General features: G+C 36.5%; 4 protein-coding genes and 1 long non-coding RNA gene across 16 annotated transcripts in view; 3 read left to right on the top strand and 2 right to left on the bottom strand.

Annotated features, from left to right (window-relative positions):
• Positions 1-216: 216 nt before the first annotated feature.
• On the top strand, positions 217-20686 carry drn (zinc finger AN1-type doctor no). 2 transcript variants are annotated; one of them, XM_018018904.2, is made up of 5 exons: positions 217-358; positions 12879-13386; positions 13475-13633; positions 16734-16926; positions 17019-20686. In XM_018018904.2, the coding sequence occupies exons 2-5, from the start codon at positions 13288-13290 to the stop codon at positions 17165-17167; spliced, it is 600 nt and encodes a 199-aa protein (XP_017874393.1). In that variant the 5' UTR covers positions 217-358; positions 12879-13287; the 3' UTR covers positions 17168-20686. The 2 variants fall into 2 exon arrangements, with proteins under 2 accessions (XP_017874393.1, XP_017874392.1); XM_018018903.2 differs by lacking the exons at positions 217-358; positions 12879-13386; positions 13475-13633 and adding an exon at positions 16090-16431.
• LOC149270719 (uncharacterized) lies at positions 3303-11095 on the bottom strand. Of its 2 annotated transcripts, XR_016268534.1 has the most exons (4): positions 10568-11094; positions 10223-10468; positions 3981-5348; positions 3303-3806 (listed from the first exon to the last, which is right to left on the bottom strand). It is a non-coding gene; the product is annotated as an uncharacterized LOC149270719 (long non-coding RNA). The 2 variants fall into 2 exon arrangements; XR_016268533.1 differs by lacking the exons at positions 3303-3806; positions 3981-5348 and having other exon boundaries at positions 7924-10468; positions 10568-11095.
• On the top strand, positions 14971-16025 carry LOC108621526 (uncharacterized). Its single transcript, XM_018018905.2, has 2 exons — positions 14971-15269; positions 15376-16025. The coding sequence occupies exons 1-2, from the start codon at positions 15059-15061 to the stop codon at positions 16023-16025; spliced, it is 861 nt and encodes a 286-aa protein (XP_017874394.1). The 5' UTR covers positions 14971-15058.
• The window catches only part of FER (tyrosine-protein kinase Fer), a 46802-nt gene continuing 39385 nt past the window's right edge, over positions 18360-25776 (bottom strand). For all 10 annotated transcript variants that reach the window (XM_089461956.1, XM_089461955.1, XM_089461953.1 and 7 more), the window contains one exon: positions 18360-25753. The gene's annotated coding sequence lies outside the window, so the exon portion shown is untranslated. The remainder of the gene's footprint in view (positions 25754-25776) is intronic.
• Positions 23796-25568, top strand: LOC108609154 (phosphotriesterase-related protein). The gene is made up of 5 exons (XM_018000868.2): positions 23796-23937; positions 24123-24635; positions 24691-24855; positions 24912-25129; positions 25212-25568. The coding sequence occupies exons 1-5, from the start codon at positions 23919-23921 to the stop codon at positions 25347-25349; spliced, it is 1053 nt and encodes a 350-aa protein (XP_017856357.1). The 5' UTR covers positions 23796-23918; the 3' UTR covers positions 25350-25568.

The following is a 25776-nucleotide window of genomic DNA, read 5'->3' as shown; positions in this document are numbered from 1 at the left end:
GCCAATCGGGTCTATTAAATCCGCGCCAGCGTTGCTGCTAACGTCGTCGTCGTCGTGAGCGTTGTGTGCAAGAAAAATTTAGTTTGTTTAAAATAAAAAGAAAGTTAACCATAATTTGTGATATACTTACATATTTAATTTGTATTTGCCCCTGCACTGTGCAATTTCCCACGAAAAGCTTATAATTGATCAGAAATTTTTACATCTGTATTATTTGTGAAAAAAGAAAAAATAAAAAAGGAGCAAAACCAACTAAATCATTAAAAAAATTCAACTGTGATTCAAACAAAACTGGCGTTTTTGTTTTAAATGCTTAACCACTTGCAATAAATTCAAATTACTACAAGAAACTTTCAAAGTAAGTGCATTACTTAAGCATTTCTGATGAAAAAATTATTAAATTTTCGCCTACGTCGTCGTGACACTCTCTCGCGCTTATTCACCACCATTAACAGCTAAATTTCAACATGAGCGCAGCACTGAGCTCACCACTCATACTCTTTCTCTCTCGCTCTTTCACACGCGCTCACACAAGAGTATCCATCTATGTGAGACTGTGTGTGTGCCTTTATATGCAATGTCATAGAACAGACGTTGCCATGTCGCGTAAAACAAAATAAATCGCAGTTCAAGCAAAGAAAATGAAAGCCAAAGTCTGATAAAATAGTAGTAGACAAAATCACCAGTACTCGTACATACTGCAATCAATGTGTGGGCATACATATATTTATGTATGTTTGTGTGTATAACATACATATATACATCGATTCAACCGCAAGCTTTAACCTTCGCATTTTATTTGCACTTAAATATGTGTATGTATGAGTGCACATATATGTACATCGACGAAGTGGTCAAGTGTGGTTTGTTTAACTTTTATTTTCGACATTTTGCAGTATGTTTTTAGTGATACAACTTTCGCTATAATATCAACAATTTTCTCCTTGCCAAAATATGATCAAGGACGTTGGTGGCACTTCAGCTTATTTCATTTGCCAACTCACACAATGTAAATCAATTTCCAGTGATGTAAAACGTTAAACTTCACTTTTCTTTTGCTTGCAATTACTTTCCATACACACCCGCACACTCATACGAATATGAATAGCAGAATGCAGTTCATGATTAGAAATTTGTGTGCTGTTCTCTTGCTGGATGAGTCACCACCACGCATACATTTATGTAAACACACATACACATACAAACATACATGCATGTACATTTGCGTTTGGGCGAGTCACAGCGCCATAAGTCAGCAATAATATTTGCCTGACACGCATTATCTATTATTTCTTATCAGGCAGAGGCGGCGCATCACATTTATGAGGGCACACGACATTTGTTTTCGATGAGGGCATATTTTTTGTTTTTTTTTGTTTTTTTCTGCCATATGCAAATCCAATTGACACTATTCGTGCATACGTGTGTGCGTCCCTACATATGCACATTCTCGTATGTGCCCATATGTTGATAGACGCGTCTGTGTATGGGTATACGGTGCTAGAATTTTTCTCATGTGTTGCTGAGACGTAGCGATAGATGCGTTTTTTTTTTGGCCTATCGATTGTTGTTGCATCGATATATCTAATGTTCTTTTAGTGGGAAGGAAAAGGGAATTTATTATTATTATTTCTATATTAAACTAATATTTAAGCAGAGCTAAGCTATATGTTCACTTACCCAATAGGTAGTTAGCGTTCATATGCTAAACTCACTTTTTTGTTGGGCGTTACGAAAATCTCGAGCTGCTGATTAACACTTGATTACACTATTTGTTGTGTGTGTGAAGCCATAATTAATTCTAAATGTGTAGGGAAATATATTGAGTTAAAGAGAGATGACGAACAACAAAATATATAAAGATAAAGAGGAGTTTGTTTCAATCAGTAATAAATATGAAATATAAAAAAAAATTAAATTAAATAAATTTTTATTAATAATAATAATAAATTTTATTAATAATAATAATAATAAAAATAATAATAATATATTATATATATATAAAAAAAAACAATTATTAAAAAACACAAAAGTAAAAAATAAAAAGAAATAAAAAATAAAGGATATGTATAGAATATGTATTTTTTAACAAAAGTTTTTCATATTGTTGTTTGTACATATTGACTATACGTGTGTTATATGAGTGTTTCAATTGTTGCAGTAGACTTGGGCATCTTCTAATCGTGTTTGTTTAGTATTTACTCGGCCCGCATTTGAGTACGGCACGTGTATCGAGTCTGGCCCTTATCGCTCTTATTATTGCTCTGTACATTATCGCGAGCACGTTTTACGCCAGTGTAACAAATAAGTAAAATTATACACGTCGCTACTGTTATAATGAATACATATATATAATATGTATATGTTTTGAATGAACACAATTGATTAATGCCCATGTCTGAACATAATATTTTAAAAAGTGCACTACCATTGAATATCCTGTAATCAAGTCAGGTTCAGTCAAGTCCTAGTCCGTGTACCACATTCCCGCTTACATAGATTCAAGATTTAGAATGCAAGCGCATATTTATTGCCATTAATTACCTGTAATACCTGATGTGTATTTTACTCCGGAAGTCATTCGAGTGGGCTTTCCGTTAGCTGTGCTTCGAAATCAATTGGAAATCAAATCGAATTGCGATAATGTTTAATGCATTTCATAAGCACACATTTCATTTAATAATAGTCAAATCAGCTAATCGACTTGTTAGTATTGATTCATTCTTGAAATAATATTTATATACATCTGCTATATACACCATGCAGTTCATTGCTCTATAGTCGAGTGTTGGTTAGCCTGGGTTCGAGTCCAAGTCCAAGTCGAGTGAGCGAACTTTAATGAACTTCAAATGCTATGACTAATTTTCAAGAGAATTCGGTTTTGTTTACCATTCGAAAGTCCATAAACAACAGTTGTCATTATTTGGCAGCCTCTCGAAAATGTATATATTTTGTTTGCTATAAATTTATGCAAATTGTATTACACATTTCCCATTAAGATGGCTACGTATATATGTATCTCTATATACATACGCTTTACATACATATTCATGCACACACAGACGTGTCTATGTATGTGTAGGTGTGTGTATGTGAAGTCATGATGACGAAGGCAAAACAAATAACAAAATAAAAACAAACAAGTTCCCGCTGTCGTCAGCGTCTCGTTCACATAGTATAATATTTGTAGCTCTCTCTGAACTAATTGCTGACACAGGTCTTGTGATTCTCTATTTTTAAATGGACATTAATAAAAGAAATTTGTATAAATACTTAAAAATATACAATATATAAGACAGACCTTATACATTCTAAAATTATAATTTATTGAATTTACAGGGTAGTTACAAGTCAAGTACTGCATATATATTTTTGTCAACTTGCGCTTTCTCCCTCCCGCATCTGTTTTTGTCTCTCTTGCACTCACATACATATAAATAGATGATAAGCGCGCGTCATCGTCGGCGTTGACTTCGACGTCGACGTCTGTGTCAGCTGCTCGGGCCGTCTCTTGCCTCCGCCGCCGTCGTCGCTGCCGCCGTCGACACCATAGCGACGCGTGGATGGCCACGACCTCATTTTTTGTTGGTCTGCTGGTTTGTTTTTAGGTCGCGTGTAAATGGTTCTACTCCGCCGTTCGGCCGTCCCGCACGACGCAATACGCACTAACTGTGATCGCTGTCTCTGTCTCTGTCTTCTCGCACGCCCTCTGACTGGGGCTTTTGCACTGCCAGCAGCAGCAGCAAAACAACAATAAAGCTTAGCATTATTGAAGTGCTTTTGTGTTGGTGTTCTATAACTGCTTACTAAATATAAATAGAGCGACAGAGAGAGAGAGAGAGAGAGAGAGAGAGGGAGTGCTTATTAGTCTAGTACAAAGTGTAGCTAATGTCTTTTGACAAATGCTGAATGATGGATTGAAATGTGAGCTATAACCGCCCATTGGGTAAAACCAATCATTAAACATTTTTGATACATACTTGTATTTAATAACATTAATAATACATTTATTTTTTTACATGGATAAAGAAAACAACATAGTTGAAAATTTTTTGAGCTTAGGCAAGCATTGCACAGGGGACGACGTCGGAGAGTTTCGTTGTTTGATTGTATTAAGCTATTTTTAGTGCTTAATTCTCTCTGATCAATACAGATGAATCTTTGTATAATTGTATAATCGCTACAGACATCGCTGTATCTCAAGTTTGTGTTTGCTTGCTTATGCAATTGTTTTCCGTTTCTATCAATGTATTTAACTCAATTAATATGTACATATGGCATTACATTTACATTCATATATATTAGGAGATAAAGTTGCTTTTATTCTTTATGCTTTTCATATCTACCTTGCAGCGCAAACTTTGAAATTGTTTCATTTGGGGCCTATTACGGCCTTAACGTAAGTAATCGATTGTTGTCTTTACCCTTGACATTCAGTTCGAATTAAAATGATGACATCGAATAAAATACATTACCGCCCCGTTAAATCCGCTAGCCTTCTGAAGTGTCTTCCAGTGTCCACTTTGACTCCATCCGTGGAACTTGTGGAACTTTAATGCGTAAAACGGTTGCCCAGCACCCGCCCCAGCGACCAGCTTTAATTTTGTATGCTTGCTTGTTTCTCACCACAGTCGAAGCAGCGCTGTGCTGTATAGGTATATTCACCACATTGCCTTGCTTCTATGGCAACAGTCAACTCTCGCCTGTACCGTTAGCGAAGGCAGATGAAAAGCGAAACCTTGTCTTTTTCTTGTTTTTGTAGTTTGCCTGTCTGCCTTCCTTTTGGCTTTTGCATTGCTTCTTCTTTGTCGTTTTCGCACCCTGACGAATGCCTCGCCCTGGTCTTCTTTGTCTCTGCCTTTGTGGTCGCGTCTCCTGCCTACAGTTCATTGCCTTAGACTACAGCTATGTATGTGTACGGTTATGTATGTATGCGTACGGTACGCATGTACGTATATATGTATCCGATGTAATGTGTTTAATGAATATCAATGATATGAACTTTGTGCGCTTTGTTGTCAATGACACGCCCCCAACTCTGCTCTCCCACAGAGCTGACGTCAACGTCACTGACTCAGCTGGCAGCTGTACGCCGTAGCCTTCAGTTGTTGCTGCAAAGTTCAAGCGACAGCGGCAAAGTTCAATAGCACAAAAGAGGTTGTCGAAAATATATACCCGTACACATACATATTATAGATATATAGCTAGTTCAATTTGGAGGTTTCCGCGATTCGTATGCTTGAGTCTGTCATGTCTTAAATTGTCTCTTCTGGCTTGGGTCAATAACCATTTAAGTCACTGAGCAAAGTTTAATGCATTGGAGTGACCTTCAAAGCGCGAGAGGGATGCTGTGTGAAAAGTACAAAGTAAATAAACACGTATGTATATAGAAAACAAGATATGGGTATATAAAAATAAAAAGTAGCAGTAATAAATGAATATAAAATTAAATTAAAATAAATAACTTTAATTTTAAAAAGCAAATTACGCTATTAAATTATTAATTATAATCCAAGGTAAATTATTGAGTGCATTTCTGTTGGTGCTTTAAACATATAGATCGAAGATTGAAGTACATTTTAAATTATTTTATTATTATAATTTTTTTTTTGTTTTTTTTTTTTTTATTTTTATTTTTTATTTACTTTTTTTTTTATTTATTTTTTTTTTTTTAAATTTGTTTCATAATTCCAAACAATTCACTGAATTTAATTGAGTCGTTTCTGGGCTTCACATTTAAATCAGTGATCCGAGTGGAAATTATGACGATCTTTTCTCACAAATAGTAGACTTTATAGGATTCTGTTTGAATTATTATTTTATTTAGTTCCTTCTTTTCTTTAGTCTTTATATTTTTTTATTACAATGAACTTCGTTCGCATGGCGATTAGTTCCGCTCCACACATTGCTCCTCCAGCTCTTCATGCTTTCGTGCCATGCACGAAAACGATGGCAACGCCCCACGATCTTCATGGTGGTGGTGGTGGTGGTGGTGGTGGTTAGTTGTCAACGTGAACCTTGTGTGCTCGCATTAAACCTTATTCTCATTGACTTGCCGTTCCCTCTCTCTTTTCCCGCACCTCCTCTCAGTTGCTGAGAGCTACTTTTGTAGAGTTTCTCATATTTCATTTTCCCATGCGATTTCCATTAATCTTTCTACAAAACTCTGTGTGTGTGTGTGTGTAATTGTAAAGTGAGTCGTCGGCTGCGCTGTTGCTGCTGCAGCAGCTCGGCAACATGAGAATTATTCAAGGGAGGGGGATCCTTTTGTGAAAACACATACACACTCTCGCAGACTGCCTGCCAAGTGCACACCTAGCTGTTTATTTTTCCAATGTATATATGTGTGTGTGCAAGTGTGGTGCAACCTGTGGCGTGGATGAAACAGGAGCAGCAGCAGCAGCAGGAGCGAGTCGAGTCGAGAGCTCGTTTGCACGGTTCTGACCGTCTGGCCGAGAGTCTGAGATGTTGGAGCTGCGTCTGAATGTTATTATTACTTTTTATTGTTTATGGCCTGTGTGTAAATACATATATACAGATGCCCAAGCACATTATTCATACAAGGTGTATATACGAGTATGCATGTATGTAGTGTGTGTTTAGCTGAAATAAATTATTGACACTCATAAATTTGAAAACAAAAAAATAATAATAAACCAAAAGTTTGATACAATATCTTCCGCTCATGTGGCTTCAAAATATTTATTAATTATTCGATCGATTCAACATAATTCAGACATATATAAGTGGATGGATACGGCTATGTATGCATGAGTGTATACATATTTAGGTAGATATAAAGCGGAAGTCATAAAAATAGTAATGCAATAAATGTTGGACAAATAAACTTAGTGATAAGCGCAATATTTTGAAAACAATTTGAGATAAATATTAAGATTAATATGTATTGTTTTTAATTTAGATGCTTATTACTATTTACTACTATTTTTATGACCGCAGCTGTTTATCTACAATATGTACGCTTGTGTGCAAGTAGATATATATTTGGCAATAATTTGAAAGAATTGCCTAGAGCATTCTTAATTGTTTAGTTAACAAAGATTTTATGCTGTGATCGCGTTGGTTAATATAGTTTCAAGGGTATTTGTGTGCTCATTCTACATAGTTTTAGTAATTGTATTAATTCTTTTGTTAAGAATGTATATGTATGTGCACGGCTACAGTCTGTGTATGAATGTATGTGTGTTTGTGTCGGGTACTCGCCATATTGTTGATGCTGCCAGCACCATGATGTGTCTCATCTCATCTGCTGTCTTCCATCTCTGTCTTTGTCTTGGATAGCGGCCAATAAAAAGTTCAAGGTAATTCCCTTTAGCTGCATCCTTTCAGATCTTCCTCTGTTATTATTTGCTTTCCTCATCCTAAAATGTTCACATAGAGCTCTCTCACTCTTGCACTCTGCAGAAGAGGTTGAGCTAACCAGTTTTAGGCAACCAGAAACTGACATAGCCATTGCCATTCCTTTTTTTCCGAAACAGTCAAATTTCATTCAGTCGAGTTGGTTTGTTTCCTTCTATATGTATGAGTATGTGTGTTTATGTGGCTGTGTATATACAGTGGGCCAAAAAAGTATTGGCACACTTGAAAAATCGAACTTCTAAGAGCTGTAACTTTTTTTTGAACACAACTATAAATAAATTAAAAACGGCATTTATTAAATCCATGTTTTCTAATAATATTTAACAAAAAAAAAATTTAATTTCTTGTTTGGTTCACTTGCAGAGAACCAAAATATAAATATAGGCACAAATTTTCGTAAAAAAAGTATTGGCACAATTGACGTAAACAATCTTTTCCATCGTCACTCAATCACCCTAATACTTGGTAGGTCCTCCGTTTGACTTAATAACTGCCTGCAAACGTCTCTTCATGCTACTTATTAGCCTTGACGTTTCAAAGGTGGTGATTTTCGCCCACTCAGCGCGTAGGGCCTCTTTTAGAGAATTCTTCGAAGTTATTCGGTGTGATCGAATCTTCCTTTCCAAGAGGTGCCATACGTGCTCAATGGGATTCAAATCCGGTGATTGGGGTGGTGTTTTAAACTGCTTGCAGTGGTATATGAGCCACTCCTGCACAAGATATGACGAATGTTTTGGGTCATTATCTTGTTGAAACTGCCAATCAGTGCCACTGAGACCTAGTTTTTGAACACTTGGACTTAAATTCTCTTTGAGAATGTCTCTATAAACATGTTTGTCCATAGTGTCATCAATAAATACCAAGTTTCCAACTCCAGAAGCAGCAAAACACCCCCAAACCATCACATTGCCTCCACCGTGCTTAACAGTTTTGAGCAAGTTATTTTCTTGAAGCTCCTTCATAGGTTTCCGCCAAATTTTTTGCGCTCCATCAGACCCAAAGAGATTAAATTTAGATTCGTCACTAAAAATAATTGTGTTCCAAAATGAATCCGGCTGATTTATGTGTTGTTTGGCGAACTCTAGCCTCCTTTTCTTGTTCACCTTCGAAATAAAAGGCTTGCGCCTAGGAACACGACCATGATACCCGGCATTATGCAGGGTATTTCGAACAGTTTGTGGGGTGAAATTACTGTCAAAAGATTCTTGTAGGCTCTCGCATAATTTCACAGCCGAAGTATGTGGATTTTGGGCAACTGTGGACACCACAATCCGTTCCTGGCGTTCTGTTAATATTTTAGGCCGGCCTGATCTGCGTACTGGAGCTATTTTTCCCGTTTGTGTGTAATGCATAATAATATTTCTCACACTAGACCATGATCTGTCTACAAGAGTGCCAATTTCACGATAAGATTTATTCTCTAAATACAGTTTAATGATTAATTTCCGTATTTCCAAAGAAATTTCTGCACCTCTAGCCATTTTTCTCTTGCTCTCTTAAATTTTCGATTAGAAGTTATTGCAAACACGTGCAACAACCAAAACGAAGCGATGTGTAAAAGAAGGAATGAAAAATAACGGTAGTTTACGGTTGTAGCAACGAAAGCGTAAGCTAGAACATAGTGTGTGCCAATACTTTTTTTACGAAAATTTGTGCCTATATTTATATTTTGGTTCTCTGCAAGTGAACCAAACAAGAAATTAAATTTTTTTTTTTGTTAAATATTATTAGAAAACATGGATTTAATAAATGCCGTTTTTAATTTATTTATAGTTGTGTTCAAAAAAAAGTTACAGCTCTTAGAAGTTCGATTTTTCAAGTGTGCCAATACTTTTTTGACCCACTGTATGTTTATACAAAGAGCGATCCACAGACATAATTTGAGACAGGTGTTACAAACTTTGCTTTGTGCCTGTGGCTTATTTGTAGTGCATTTATCTGTTAAACAGATTTTCTGCATTGAATCCGTTATGTTATTAACATTTACAGTACCGCACCTTAAGGCTAAGCAATTAAATTTAATCTAAAAAGAAATTGTTTTCTTAATTTTGAAATCAATATAATAATAATCAATAAATATAACCTGAATATGTATTTAGGTTGAAATGAGTAAGGAATAAATATGTCTGTTAAATAACACTGTTTAGTTGCCTTTGGAGCTCTCATGTTATTAACATCTGTTCACGCAAATTTATAAGTTTGCAATTTTATCGTGAATAATGACCCCTGGAGGTAGCCAGCAAAGAGCTTCTTAAGGTGTGTGCTCTCTTGTGGAGCATATGTCTTTTCGTTTGCCGTTAATTTGTGATGCCTTGCTGGTGGAATTGAAAGCCATTTAAATTGCCAGCTTTATCTTCGACTAAGCATAGCACGTTGATTGATTATTTGTATGTGCTATAGTGGATGCCCCTTCTTGCTTGTTTGAGTTCTTACTCTTGATTTGTGGCCGGAAGAGTGGCGCATTCTTCGACATGGCTTTTAAAGCTCATTCATGGGCCAAGCTCAGATGTCCGCCATGTTGTTTACTCGCTCTCTCCAGATCTTCTTTTTGTGCTCTTTTTAATAAAGTTTTAATAATTCAATGTGCGGCGCAGCTTGAAGCCGCTGATGTTTGTTCCTCTGTGCATTTCATCAGCTTCTTGCTCGACGTTTGGTTTGTTGTAGCTGTTGTTCTCTGGTCGCTTAACTCCTTCATTAATATGTAAAAATGACTCAAGCGCAGTCAACAAGCGTATGTCCATGCATGTCTGTTTACGTCTGTGTGTATGTGTTTGTGTGTCTGTCTCTCACTCTCCCTTTGTATGTGTTTTTTTGTGTTCTTGCCCACAATGTCGTTCCTTACCTTTTATGCTGCTCTGCTCACCCCTTCATTTTTCCTGTTGTAACTTTCATGATTTAAATACAGGTCAACGGCACATTAACCTTTACTTTGTTTTAGTCTCATTCGCGTATTACCGTTTTAATATTACAGTGCTAAGAATCCTGTTTACTTAATAACGCAACACGACCGACTGAGCTTCTACATTGCAGTTGTATTGAATAATTAACTTACTTATGGAATTCGTGTTCACTTTAATATTTGTATAACCTGTATTCATAAAATGTGTTAAGATTGTTTAAAATGTTTTATTTATAAATATAAATAAATATTTACATATTTATAAATATTTAATATTATCACGTATACCTGTACAGGGTGGCTCTCAAGTCGATGACTCCCCGCCAATTGTCTAACTTGTTGCTATCTCCGGACAGCATACGTTTGTTTATGCTGTTGAATGCTTTGCAGTTAGTACTTGGCACTGTTATTATGTATTTCTTATGCAATGCTCACAAATGCGCATTTGGCACACACATGTTTTCACATCCATATGTACATAGGCACGTACGTACGTACATTTGTTGCTGAGCAACTCAGTTGTGTGATATTTTAAGTTTAATGAGAGCCACAGTGACGTCACATCACGTTGAGTGAGTGACACATTCAGTCATCTGTTAATCATAGAGCCAAACTGTCATATGATTTCCTTTCTGTTATGTACATAGGTAAAGCGCCATAAACGTTTATGTGCTCACTCACTTTAGTTTACATAGTTCATAACATACTGTTAGCAGACGTATAAATAAAAATATATGGGTATATACGCTAGAATACAATACGTAAATAAGTATAAAAAGCAAATGAACACACATAACAGAAAACAGCAGTGCAAAGCTTCTGGTAATCAGAAATACATTTTCATTTTATTTTTCTGTTCGCTTCGCAGGCAAATATTTGGCGCTGCGCATGGTGTGGTGTCTAGGGTGTGCTTGTGTATGTGTGTAAGCTCTCGTTCGTTAACAGCTGCTCTCTCTCTTTCTTGCTTTTGCTTGCTCAATGTGTTTAAACGTAATTGGGAACGTGTGGGGAATTGCTTTTACACATGTGTGTTTGTATGTGTGTTGGCAGTTGACATTTTCATGTCTGGGGTGATTGCCAAAGAGAAAAAGAGAGGGAGAGAGAGAGAAGCGTATCGTTGACTGACAGCTGTTTTTGCTTTAAATTAACCGCAACAGCAGGAAATCAACCACACATTCAGATATATGCCATATCATACAAATGCATATGTATATACATGTGTACGTAACTATGAAATTAACAGCAGTCGACTATCATAAAAACGTCTACTTTTGCAAAATCATACTGCAATAAGAACGAGGACTGGATGGCTTGAAACCATAAAGACTAGTATACATATATACATATGTATATATAAATTATCTCGATCAGCTCTGCTAAAACACGAAAGGATACTTTAACCGAAACCGTTTTTACATTAAATAAAAGTTAAAGAGAAGCACGTAGCTTTTGTTGAGTTATGATATTGTCTTTAAAAGTCTTTTCTCAGAATAGGAATTTGTAATACTATAAGGCAAATACGTACAAAGATACACAGAAAGCCTCTAATTTTGCAGTGTTTTATAGATTTATTTATATTTATTATAAGAATATGTATGCGATTGTATTAATAATGATATCGATTACAATTGTTTAGCCAATTGGAACCAAGCCATTGGCTATAGAGTTTCTCTTTAGTTAATAAGCTGGGAAAGTTATTGTAAGATATACAGAGTTTGGAAGTACTTTTTTTTTTATCGAAATATCGATATATACTATAATATGTTCATTTGTTTTGTATTCGATATACAGTTTTGAATCAACTAGATGGACCTGTTTGTGCCAGCAAAATTGAAAAAATATATATAACTTGTTTAATTTGCTGTTTATCACTCTGCTGAAGTATTTCTTTATTTCTCTTTTTCCATATCTTTACTCTCTAACTCTCTAGCTCTCCATCTCTCTCTCTCTCTCTCTCTCTCTCAGTCTCTCTGTTGGTCTTTGTCTGTTCACCTCTCTAATGTGGATGGCTTTGTGTCGGTTGAAACTGGTTTGAGTCTAACTTATTTCTCTGTTATTTTGTGGCTTGCTTGTGTGTGTGTGTGTGTGCGTGAGTGGATCGTATTTATGAGTGCCTGTGTGCGTGCATGGATCTTGTTTATTTATATCGGTGTGCACACAAGTATGTATGTGTATGTGTATGTTGACAGCCTTGAAGAGGAACCAAAAAAAACCAGATGTAATTTTTGTTTGTTTATGGCCCAACGCAATCGTTACTTTTGCGCTCTCTTCTTTGAGTGTTTTTGTTTTGTTTACAACTTTATTGTTTCTTTTGAAAAACAATCGCCGCAGCTAAATACAAAATGTATTTTTTATTTTCTTTATTAAATAATTGACGAAATGCATTTGCATATCCGATTGTTCGATCTTGAAGGTTGTATACCTAGGTGGAGCTTTGACATAACTCATAGTATTTACTTCAAAAAAAAAAAAAAAAAAAGCAATGATATATCGAATGTATTTTATACATCAATTTCGCATTTGTTTTTCGAGTATTTTTTAGTGCGATTTCGTGTTGGCAACTGAACTAATCGACTTTTACTTTGAATTTGTTTTGCAGATTAACGATTGGATTGAAAAACTCTAGTTGCTCCGCGTGTCAGTCACGAAGCAAGCTAATTATTATTTGGACGGAAGCTAGTTAAGTAAACAGTAATACGAACTGATTATATATAATAAAACATCAAGAAAACAAACACGAGGCGAAAGGAACGCAGTCGAAGTTGCTGACGCCGCAGCAGCAACAGGAAATAATCAAAACATATTTCGCTGGGCGAAAGTCAACAACAACAAAGACGTATAGACGATTCCATCGTCGATCCATCGTTGATCCATCGTTGTGGAGTAATTTATTGAAACTTACGCGCACACACGTAGACGCAGAGACAGACACAGACACAGACGCAGACGCACGCACACAATCAAAAACTCACACACATATAAAACTTCATAAACTTGATACAGCCAGAATGGAACGTGAATCAAATCCAATGCAGCCCATGTGCCGCTCGGGATGCGGTTTCTATGGTAATCCCGCTACAGATGGTCTGTGTTCAGTTTGCTACAAGGTAAGTATGGAAAGAGCCGCCGTTGCTCACGAATCAATTTTTGAGAGAAGCCGCGCACATATTAACATTTGGATCCCTATTTTTGTAGGACTCGCTTAGAAAAAAGCAACAGCCACCTGTGAGCAGCACACCTGTGTCAGTTCCAAGCCCACAGCCTAGCCCCACATTCAGTCCGGTCATCGCAACAACCCACACTGCACAGCCCACGGTACAGAGCTTACAGCAATCACACAGTGATATCAAAGAGGTGAGTCCCATGTTAAAGCCATCATCGATGTGGGCTTTCTTGTTCCGGCTCCTTTAGTAGGCCAAGCAGTTTGGGGACGCCTCTGATTTCTTTGTATTTTTCATCAGTCAGTCACAAATTTTTTTGTTTTTCGGATATAAATTTAGTCTTCTTATAAGTGAAATAGTGTAAACAACTTGTATGTGTAAGATATAGAAGGAAACGTTCAGTGTAACAGTGCATCGTGTGTGTTGGCTGTGCTGGCCACGTGTCGCTGCAAACTACGGCGGAGTTGACAAGGTAAACCCAATTGATTACAAACTCGTGAATCGTGTCTGTTATATTGCTCCCCGCTATTCGCCCTATTCTGAGAACGCTACGAAACCACGTCTATAGCATCCGCTGCTTTGCAGTGAATCAAAACTGTTGTTTCCCCAACTGCACTCAACTTTTGCTCACCCATTCGCACCTGCTGTATCTTTCACATTTCACAGCTTACGAATCAAGCAATAGAATAATATTGTCTGCAATTATCAAGTAATATCACCAGATCACATAGATCATTTAAGATGCAATAAGTTTAAACTAAGCTAAATACATTAAGTGATGGAAATTGATATCTACATAAGATACTTTTTAAGCTAAAACATTTGATGGTGCAAATTACTATACGTGTTAGATAGAACCTATTAAAATTTTTTAAGTTGAAATTCCATATAAATATATATATGGAGTCCGTATACATACATCACGGTTAATTGCATAAATTATTCATTTTATTATGATTGTGAATAGTAAATTGAAGTAATATAAAGGCGGATTATTCTATTCTATTACATAGATATTAATACTATTAATAATGTAATTGCTATAGGATATTATGATAATATATATTGACATATTGTGGTCACTATCGTTTTTGGTAGGCAATTGTAAAGAAAGAAGAAATTCCGTGCAAATTTGAGTTACAACTAAGATTATAATCATTACAATATCAATCTATTGTAGAAAACTACGACTTGAAAATCTATTTATATTTATTGTTCACCTGTAGTTTGCTAACTAGCTGCTAGTTTTTTCAGCTGCATAACAATTTACAGGTCGTTTAAAGCCTATAGAAATTAAGAATAGCATAAGAGTAGAGATCTTAGCAGATCACCAAAGAAACATGGGTAGTACTCATATATGAGGATATATGAAGGTGTAGAAATGACTGGTTTAGTCGATACCTGACTCTACTCCCTTGAGCAATTCCTCCTCAGGATCAGAGTCTCTTAGAGCATGTGTTAAATAAGTGTGTGCATGTTCAGGTGGCGACACCTTTGAGTTTAACATCAGTTATTTGGGCACAAGGCGAAATGTATCGTAGTATGTGTAGACTTTCAACATTTGGTTTAGTGTTTCGGTTCACAAAATTTCTCCATAAAAATCCGAAATTTAAAAGGAATGCCTAACTTGGGGGGTTCTCGCAAGCCTTCAGTCCGCAAAGATGCCACTAGCCCGGTAAACGTTGGTTTGGAGGGCAGCTCGTGCTCCGTGCCGACGACAGTGCATCGCCGCAAGCGCAAGAAGGTGGCGCGTGTTAAGGCCGGAGCACAGACGCCACCCAGACCCGTACGTGTACCAGTGAGAGTAGGCAGCTCAGTCACACCAAAGGGTATATGATGCAGTTCCTCTACTCCCTATCCCATAGGCATTGCGCAGTAGCATTAATGTTGTTTTCCCTTCATCTCCCACTCCGGCGCTGCAATGCACCTCCTTAGCGGACGGAGGAATCCGTAAGGCAGGCAACGGTAGCGCCTCTGGCTCTGGTGCCAAGTCAGCTCGTGTCCCGCCGTCTTTGAGCATAGCTGATTGTCAAGTCAAAAAGAGTTCACTGTCACGAAAGACCGCTGGTGCGTCGGTGATCGCCCCAATTGGGAGGAGTGGCAAAGCTGAGGCCAGCGGCTCCCGCAAGGTTAAATTCTCGACTAACGTGCACACCTTTCCGGCCACCGACAAGAAGACGCGCATAGGCGAGCTGCATCTCAAAAAGCCCATTAAGAAGCTCAAGCGCAACCGCCCGCTCTCGTCGGGTGGCGGAAAGAGCGTCGCGAGCAAGCTTGAGCTATCCATATCACAGAAGTCCGGCTCTGTCCTGCGCCGCAACGTGCAACATAGTGGCGCGGCCATAGACGTCGAGCCTGTGGCAACTGCGCGCGGTCGCAAGGCACCACCGCCCTTAGCCGCCAAGCCGTCCGTAGCTGGCGTAGCTCGCAAGGCCAAACGGCTGACCAAGTCCCGCATCAAGGCCGGCACAAGCAATCGCCAACCGGTGGTGACTGCAATCAGACCGTGTCCGCGTCTAGCCTACTCCATACAGCCGGATATAAAACGGGATATTTTACTCCTAAAAAGCGCAGCCAAAAAATAAGACGGCGCAGTTTGTGCGCTAATTGTAGCTCAGGTGTCGCACGCCCGTGACGTAATTGCTTGCAATGGAACAATCCAATGGCGATAAACCCGAGAAGCCGAGACAAAAGTCCGATCATCGCTTGTCCCAGCCGCAGCTACAACCGCCGTCGCAGCAGCAACAACAACCGCAACAACAACAGCAGCAGCAGCCAAATCCGCAACCTCAGCAACAACAACAACAACAACAACCACAATCGCCGCCACATCAGCATCAGCATCAGCATCAAACGTCGCACAGCAAGCGCCGGATTAAAGAGACGAGCTCCACAGAAGAAAGTCCCATAAAGAACGAGCTTGTCCAGCATAGAAAACCCTTAAAGGGGGCCATTGCATCCCCTCCTGTTGATGCGGTTGTCAAGAAGCGGGTAAACACGCTGACCCAGTCACACACAGACACAGACACACACACATTCACACACATTCACGCTTAGTTAGGTAGTCTCTTTTGTTGAACAGGGTGTGGGGGGATCGCTTGTAAGAAGATTCCCACAGGTAGCATTAAAATAATGTATAAAAAAATAAATTCTAAATAGAAAAACCAAAATCTTTATTGAATAGTTTGGGAATGTAGTTGGAACAGATTGCTCACACGATGTTGTTGTTGTTGTTGTTGTATTTGTGACTTGATGGCATTTAAATTAAATTTGTTCATGTTTCTTGTGTCTAGAAAATCACCGAGGAAGCCGCAGTCGCCTCCAAGTCCAATAGCGAAGCCATAATTGCGGCGTCTGGTCCAAATACTTCCACACAAGCAGCTGCCTCCGCATGTGAGCAGGATGATAAAGACAAGGAAGACGACAAGGACGCCAAGAAGAAAAAGAACCGATGTGGTGAATGCCGCAAGAAGGTTGGCCTAACTGGTATGGGCAACAACAATATATAGATATATATTTGATTATCCAGTTTTCATTGATATTCTAATGTGTTGTCTATTTCCCCATTCTGTTCACAGGTTTCCAGTGTCGCTGTGGCGGCTTATACTGTGCCGTGCATCGCTATTCCGATAAACACAATTGCACCTTTGACTACAGAGAGCATGGCGCCCAGGAGATTCGACGCAATAATCCGGTTGTAGTTGGCGAGAAAATTCAAAAGATTTGAATTGCGAGGAGAGATTGTGCCAGTAACAGTAGCCGTAGAATAATAACAACTACACATTATGATATAGTATATATATACACACGCTACGCACCAACAAATCAATATAACAACAAAACAAAAAACTCCAAAACATAAGAAAACACATGATACGCATACATACACACACGCATACACACACGCATACACAAACACAAAACACACTCACGCACACAACACAACATTCACACTCACACTCACACACACACACACATGCATATAAATATATATGTATATGTATATGTATAGAAATATATATATTACATATATGTATATAGATGTATATGTATTTATAAATACTATAAATAATTGTAATTGTAATTTAATTATAATGTGAACAGTAACATGAAACAATAGTACAGAAACATTAACCAAATACCACGCAAAATCAACAACAACAAAAACAACAACTACTACAACTACTACTAGAACAACTACAACTACAATGGCAACAGCAAAAAAAAGGAAACTGCTCGGAATGACATTAATATATGAAAATGTTCGCACAGCAGTGGCACCATCAAAATCAGCAGCAAAAATTATTAGCAGCAGCCGCAGCAGATGCAGATGCAGCAGCAGCAGCAGCAACATCAACAAGATTAACAGCAGCACCAACAGCAACAACAACAACACCTGCAACAACAATCACCATTACAACACCAACAACATAAAATCTAACTTAAACCAGACGCGTATTAGCGCGTTAGCAAGCAATCGTCGCTGGCTGTTGTTGCCTACGAAGAACGGTGACCTGTGACACAACACACAACAAGCAACAATATATAGATATATATTTAACAACGGCAACAATCGAAGCACCTCTAGTTTGTTATTCCTATTGCAGGTTGCAAATGTTTTGTATTCAAAGAAAGCCTCGTCAGCAACGCAGCAACAAGAAAATACGCATCAACAAATTGTTAACAATTACACGAAAGAAGATAAATTTTATGTAGCCAACGTGTGTAATTTGTGTTTGTAATGTGTTGCATGTATAAAAAAAAAAAAGGAAACGAAAAGGCCAAAATACAAACGCAAGCAAAAAAAATAAAAATAAAACTAAACTCAAATTTAATTCAATAGCAACAAAAAAGCAACACCATCTACGAAAAAAAAACTATTTCATAATTTTTAATTATTGATTAATTAATTATGTATGTATATGTATTAAAAAAAAAAAAAAGAAAAAGCAAAACAAAAAGGCAAAAAAAAAAAAAATTAAGCAAATGTATAGAAATTCCTTTGGACAAATATTGAAAAAAATGAAAAAAAAATACATAAGAGAAAATGGAAAACACACGTATATATGTATATCTTTATATATATATGTCTGCCTCACAGTGAGGGCGCAAAGAAGTGATGGACGGAAGTGGACAGAGAGCAGCAGCGTGTTAAAACTCTTATAAACCTACACAAAAAAAGCAAAACGAAAATTCAATACAATTAACTAGCTTAGCGAAGCAGGCGAATGCAGTGCAAGTTGCGCTTTTTCAACTATATATATATATATATTTTTATAATTTTGTCCCAAAATTTCAAATGCATAATATTTTATAAATACTGTTCAGTTGATTTATTTTTTTCTGATGAGCACATATATATACATATTTATATATATATGGGGTTATAGCTGTACATGTTTATAGTTGCTGTTGAAGAAGCTTAAACGATTCGAATCGATTGGGGTACATTATAAACATTTTATGCTATATATTTATATGTCAATTACGTTGGCGGTATGAGAAAATTTGCAAGCGCTGTAACACATATACATATACATATATATATCTATATATATTATATGGTTTGTCTTTATAGGTTCTTATTGCTTTAAGCGTTATTTAGTTTTTCTTTGTTTATAGTAAAAAATATATAAATATATGAACGGGCATACATAAAACATATTTTAATTTTGCTTTCTTCCTTTTAGTGATTATAAACAATTTTATTAAAACCAATCTACAATAATTCATATATTTAGATATAAATTTTGTTGTTAGCATTAGACATTAAACAAGAAAATACGAAACAAAAAAAGAATCAAACAAAATGTGGTAAATGCAATAAATTCGGATTGAAAACGAAATTCTTCCCCAATCAAGGCAGAAACTTTGTAGCACAGCTATTACAGAGACAGAGACAGAGAGAGAGAGAGAGAGAGAGTGAGCAAAAACAATATTCAGCTACTTGAAACACAGACCAAAACGTCCCAGGGCCTCGCAATTGCTTAACAACAACAAAACACTTCGATAAAGACAAAGGTTCGACCAACCAAGGGGCAATATTAGATTCGGTGGTGTTCGGGTCTGTCTGATCTAAGCGAACTGCAATGGAGCTTGCTAAGAGAGAAACTTGAAACTTGCATTCATAGAAAGCACAAGCACAATACAAACAACAACAACAAACAAACGTTTCAATAGGCAACATAAACAAAACTGTACAAAACCAGCTATAAAAAAAAAGAAAAACAAATAAAAAGCAACAACATATTTGTAAAGCAGTGGTATTAAATATATATTTAAAATAATAAAATCAATTGTAAATTAAACCGTGAAACTAGGAACTGCTATAAAAAGTAATTAAAAGAAAATAAAAAAAGAAAGCTAATTATCGACAACCCACAACCAGAACAGCAAAATTGTCATTTTAATTTTAATCAATGCATATTTAGTTGTTTATATTTAACTTTTTCTGAAAATTTAATAAAGAAAAAAAGAAAAAACTTAAAAGAAAATATATACATGCTACACAAACAAACGTATATCATATATTTCAATAATCAATTTAAAATTAATTAGTAAAATTGTATGCATTAAAACTAAACTTATGAAAAATATACATAAACGAGAAAAGTGAATGAAAATCAAATGGAAATACCAGATAACCCGCAATATGAACAGCTGAAGCTGTAAATGGGCGTTAGGGATTTAGGTTTCTGGTCAACACAAGTGGGCGTGGCAAAAAGAAAAAAGCTCATGAATTTTAACAATTTCATATATAGGTTATTTTTTCTGTTTTTTTATTTTTGCTTTAGATATAGTTTATAATAAATTTATATAGTTTGAAACGCTTTAGTGTGTTTTAGTTGAAATTGTTTTTATGTTAATTAATTAACTAAAGTGAAAAGGCAAATAATAACTAATACTATTTATGTACATACAATATATACATATTTACACATATACATACATACGTACATACATATACATATATATATGCATACATACTTTTAGCGTATTGTAAGCGCCCCTACTTTTAACTAACGTTTCTTCTCTCTTTTAATTGTATTTGCTGTTCTAGTATTTTTTTTTCAATTGGAGTTTTGTCATTTTTGCTGGGCGCACTTCTTAGTCACTCTTGTGCTTCTAATCTTAAGGACACTTAACGAAAAAAAAGCAACAAAAAATACATAAAAAATACATGCAAACCATTTTATTAAATCAAAAAAAAAAAAAAAAAAAAAAAAAAAAAAAAAAAAATGTATTTCCTCTACCAGAATCGTTTTTGTTCATATTTTGCAATTGTTAGCCGGACTCGATTTTTCGATTTTTGGCTTCAAATTTTGTTGGCTGATTAAGAGAAAAACAAAAAGTAAAATTAAAGTAGTTTGTAAAAACGTATAAAAGATATAATAACAATGAGATAGCAAGCGCGAAAAAAATTTATTAATGATATACATTTATATTATATATTTATATATAATTATATAATATGAATCTATATCGTACTAATGTATAATTGTAATTAAAAGCGCAAAGGCAGCGACAAATGAAAAGAAAACACGTGAAAATATATACATATATTATATTATATTTAATGACTAAATGGTAAAGCTAGTTTGAATCTAAATAGGAATACATAGTACATATATGGAAACAGAGATATGGAAGCGCAGATATAAGAGCAACAACTATTTTAATTAACACAACAAACAATGCATAACATATACAATAACAGTAATAATAATAATGATAATATTAATAATAATAATAATATGTGACTCTAATAGTGCAGAAGAAGGAAATTAGCTATGAATGAAGAAGAAACACCTCAACAAACACAAAAGTAATAAACAAACAAAACAATTATTTCAAATTTATATACACACACCTAAATAGTTTAAACAAATGTTGAATAAAAGGCGAATCTATAATTTTCAAAAATATATATGTGTTTCTGCTTTTTATTTATTTCTGTTGTTATTTATTGTTGATTTCGTTCACGTTTTGTTTACCCAATCGATAAAGTCCCCGCCCAGAGGTGCTATACAATCTAGACTAGACTGCAGGGAATTTATTATGGCCAATTGGCATTTGGGGCAGACAGACCACAAAGTTTCGTTAGCAATTCTCATATAAGCAAATAGCAATATAATGTAATTAATTATATATTTACCTAAATAAAGTCACAGAAAGTGTTCAATAAGTCAGCAGCTTAGCCACAATTCAACAGTTTCTTATATTTTCTTTCTTTCTTTTAACAATATGTTGTGCTAATACCTAGATAAAACAGGAGCAAAACAACAACACCAAACGATCCAAGAAGTACATTTAAAAAAAAACATAAATAAACACAAAAAGAAAGAAAACATATATCTATATATTTTAAATAAATTAAAATGTCAACGTGTTTTTAGCTTTACCGGGCAACATAAGAACATAAGAAATTGAAAGGCTAACATTGGCGTTCGGGGTGTGTCGAAAATAAGTGAGGGAAACGTATATAAAAGTGCTAAGCTTTAAGGTAAATCTAACAGAAGCATCTATACAAAAATAAAATTAAAAAATTAAAAAAAAAAAAACGAAATAAATATTATAATAATATAATAAAAAGAGAAAAGAAATGAATGGAAGCGGCATTGACATGCAGATAAGATATATATACGTCTTAAGTATAAATATATATATATATAGACTATATGAATATCTAATAAATGAAAAATTGCAAAAAAAAAAAAAAAAACTGATAAAAACTAAATATAAGTAATATAAAAAAAAAAAAACAAAATACAAAAAAAGTAAGAAAATGGAACTAATAAAGAGAATTATTCTGAGAAATTCATAAAACTGAAGATTGTATTTGGAATTTTAGAAAGAAAATTAAATGAAGTACATGACATTACTGTAATGGTCTACAAATATGAATTGTACTATTTATATATGATTATATATGTTTATATATGATTGTATACATTTAGCTAGTTGGGATATGTATTTAAACTTTCAGCTCTCAGCATCCACATTTCATCATCAGAATACATGGTACATGATTGAAGTAATATCCTAAAATCAAATGTTTCTCTGATTCTTCTGCCCTTAAATTTGATATCAATTTGATATTGGACGCAGCAAGGGAAAATGCCATGAATAATATTTAAGCAAAAGTTTTTGCAGCCACTAGTGGATCCTGAGATTTCAAAAGGATATTTCGTATCCTATTACAAACAGTAAGTACAATGTTGTGCAAATTTGTGCTTCTATAGGTTTTATCTGATTTTTAAGACACGCATCGAATGAGAACAAACTAATATAACATTGCTTATATAAACTATTCTTTCCAAATTAATTTATAAGAAGTATTCTTAGTCCAGTAATCAGGTTAATCTAGGATCGAATTATCATTAGCAAGCAGCTAAAGTATTGATAAGACTTCGTGGCAACTTTGAATTCTTTAATAATCTATATCAATGACGACTACAACTCTGAAATATCATAAAATAAATTGAGTGGCCCATTCGAAGATGCGAATGGCTGGACTAAATAAAATTTAGATCTAGAGCTAGCAGTCAGCTGCTATCTCATTCAGTGTCTGTAGTGGACAATGATTACGGCTATGATCGACTTATCTAAGTCATCTGATTAATCAAGTTAATTCAAGTTGAATCTCTATATATTAACAAATATAGTAAGTACATGCCTCATAGGGCATTCAAAATGGACAAAATACCTATATAGCTTTAAATTTAAGAACTCTAAATAAATAAAGACATTAATAGATTAGATTGATCGATTAACGAATTTCCACTGAACCAGGTTATACCGCCAGTGCATCCATATTTAAACGTAGATATTTTCTTTTACTAAGAGATCACTGTCTTTAGTGTTTTCCACCGTCGGCTTGGATAGATAAGTTGATTTACAATTTATTTGTAGCCACACAGATTTGTGTTTTAAAGCCCACTCTCGTATCTTTTATGCGCTTTGTTTTGTTTATTTATTTGCTTCCAGAGTGGGACAGAACAAGCATTGCAAATCAGGTTTTACAAGGTATATAAAGTGATACGATTATATGGTAAGCCACGAAATAATAAACATAGAAAAATGTACGTAAGTGCTTGAATTGTGAATGTCTGTGCTAAACGCTCCGTAGATTAGATTATAGAATAAATTATGGTAAATTCTTTTTCTCAGTTGTCCCACATATGCGAACAGCTGTTAGTGAACCGACTGGACTATTTTTATATACATACATATGTGCAGTTGTCTGTCAGTGACGCGCGAGAGTTGTTTTTCCATGCCAGCTACCAGCGTCGCACTGCCTCGAACCAACAATCAGTTACCCAAGCGCCCTCAAAGCGATCGCACGTGAGAGCAGTAGCAGTCGGAGCACAGCCCACGCACAGTGCAGACTCCAAGAGATTACTAGAGATTCCAATACGGAGTAAAGCTAGGGAGAGAGAAAGGGATAGCAGTCTGTGACCCCAATCAAGAGCAGAGAAATGTCAAGAGTACAAACGGGTGAGTAGCAAACACTACAGATAGAGCCGCTCTCTCTGTCTCTCTCTGTCTCTCTCTGTCTCTCTGTTGCGGTTGCAGTCACTGAAAAGCGACTCGTTATCAATAAATGAGCATTAAGTAAATTTTTCCATTATACTATGCAATGGCCGGGTCTATCTATCGAATGCATTGATGTGCTGCTGCAGTTCTGGGTAGCATTACGCCCAACCTGCTGGGTCGCACACTCACCCATGAGCATGTGGCTCTCGACTTCGAGCACTTCTATAAGCCGCCGCCGGCGGACTTTGAGAATGAGTTGCGGCAAAAGATCAAGATGTCTACGTTGGGCTACGTCCGCTTGTATCCGTACTCGAGCCGGGAGAACTTGCGTTTCAACGATGAAGAGGCGCTGGAGGCGGTCAGGAAGGATGTGCTGCTCTATAAGAATCATGGCGGCGGCGCCATTGTGGAGAACAGCACCTATGGACTGAAACCCAATCTGGAGTTCATTGTGGACCTGGCCAAGACGACGGGCGTGCACTTCATTGCTGGCACAGGACATTATATACACGCCACGCAGGACGCCTCGCACAGGAATCTGACAGTCGAGCAGATGACGGATATGTACTCCAAGGACATATTAACTGGCATCGATGTGAACGGTCGCATTGTGAAATGTGGTTTCATTGGCGAGGTGGCTAGCGTGTATCCCGTCCAGGGTGAGCCAAATGTCACTCAAGCCATACGCCATATGATCCTCCCTTAATTTTGCAGAGTTCGAGCGACACGCCCTGCTGGCCGCCGGCGAAATCCAGGAGGTGCTCGGCTGTGGCGTCTCACTGCACCCGCACCGTGTCTCCAAGGCACCCTTCGAAATCATGCGGCTCTACCTCGAGGCCGGAGGGCGGGCCAACAAATGCGTCATGTCGCATTTGGATCGTAAGCAACAAACGAATCTCCTCATTGCAGTATTGATGAATCTTTTGCATTTGCAGGCACAATCTTTGACATGGATGAGCTGCTGGAGTTCGCCAAGCTGGGCTGTTACCTGCAGTACGATCTCTTCGGCACAGAGTCGTCCTACTACCAGCTTAACTCCACCGTGGACATGATATCCGACGGACAGCGCATTGAGAACATCATGAAGCTGATCAACGAGGGGCTCGTGGACAGGCTGCTCATGTCGCACGACATCCACACAAAGCATCGACTGGTGAGATCTCTTTCCCTCTCTCTTTCTCTCTCTCTGTCACAGGTGGATTGCGTTAATTGTAATGTACTTTCCTTTATTCTAGACTTCGTATGGAGGACACGGATATCATCACATACACATGAATATTCTGCCTCGCATGTTCCAGCGCGGCGTAACGCTCGAGCAGGTGGAGCAAATGACTGTCACCAATCCGGCTAACTGGCTCAGCTTCAACGCCTAGCTATAGATCGGACGTAAACACATTATACTATATATACACAGATGAACTCTGCACCGTTCTGTGGGGATCACAGTCTGTTTTCTGTTTGTTTGGTTTCTCTTTTATTGACCATTTTATTTGCATCTTTGTTTAGTACTTTGTTGTGCTCATGTGATGATAAGATAAGCCCTGTTGTTTTCGCTGGTTCCCAAAAATAAAGTAATTGGGACTCTTAAAATATGTTTTATTTTGTACTTTTCTTATCTTCCCTTATGATGTTAGCAATCTCCTGCGCAAGTTTTTTGATAGTCAGTCATTTGCTAGGTTACTGAGGCTATTTATAGTTGGGGGTGTGGTTGCCGAGTCGAATATCGGAATTCAGAATTTATCGGAAGAATTAATTATTTGGGTAGAATTAATTCAATCTGTAGAATACATTAATTTGGAA

This window comes from Drosophila arizonae, chromosome 2 (assembly GCF_054131065.1).
Source record: "Drosophila arizonae isolate 15081-1271.41 chromosome 2, UAZ_ARI_1.0, whole genome shotgun sequence".
Lineage (NCBI taxonomy): Eukaryota > Metazoa > Arthropoda > Insecta > Diptera > Drosophilidae > Drosophila > Drosophila arizonae.
The sequence above is the reverse complement of the archived record's forward strand: the minus strand, read 5'-3'. Positions and strand labels throughout refer to the sequence as shown.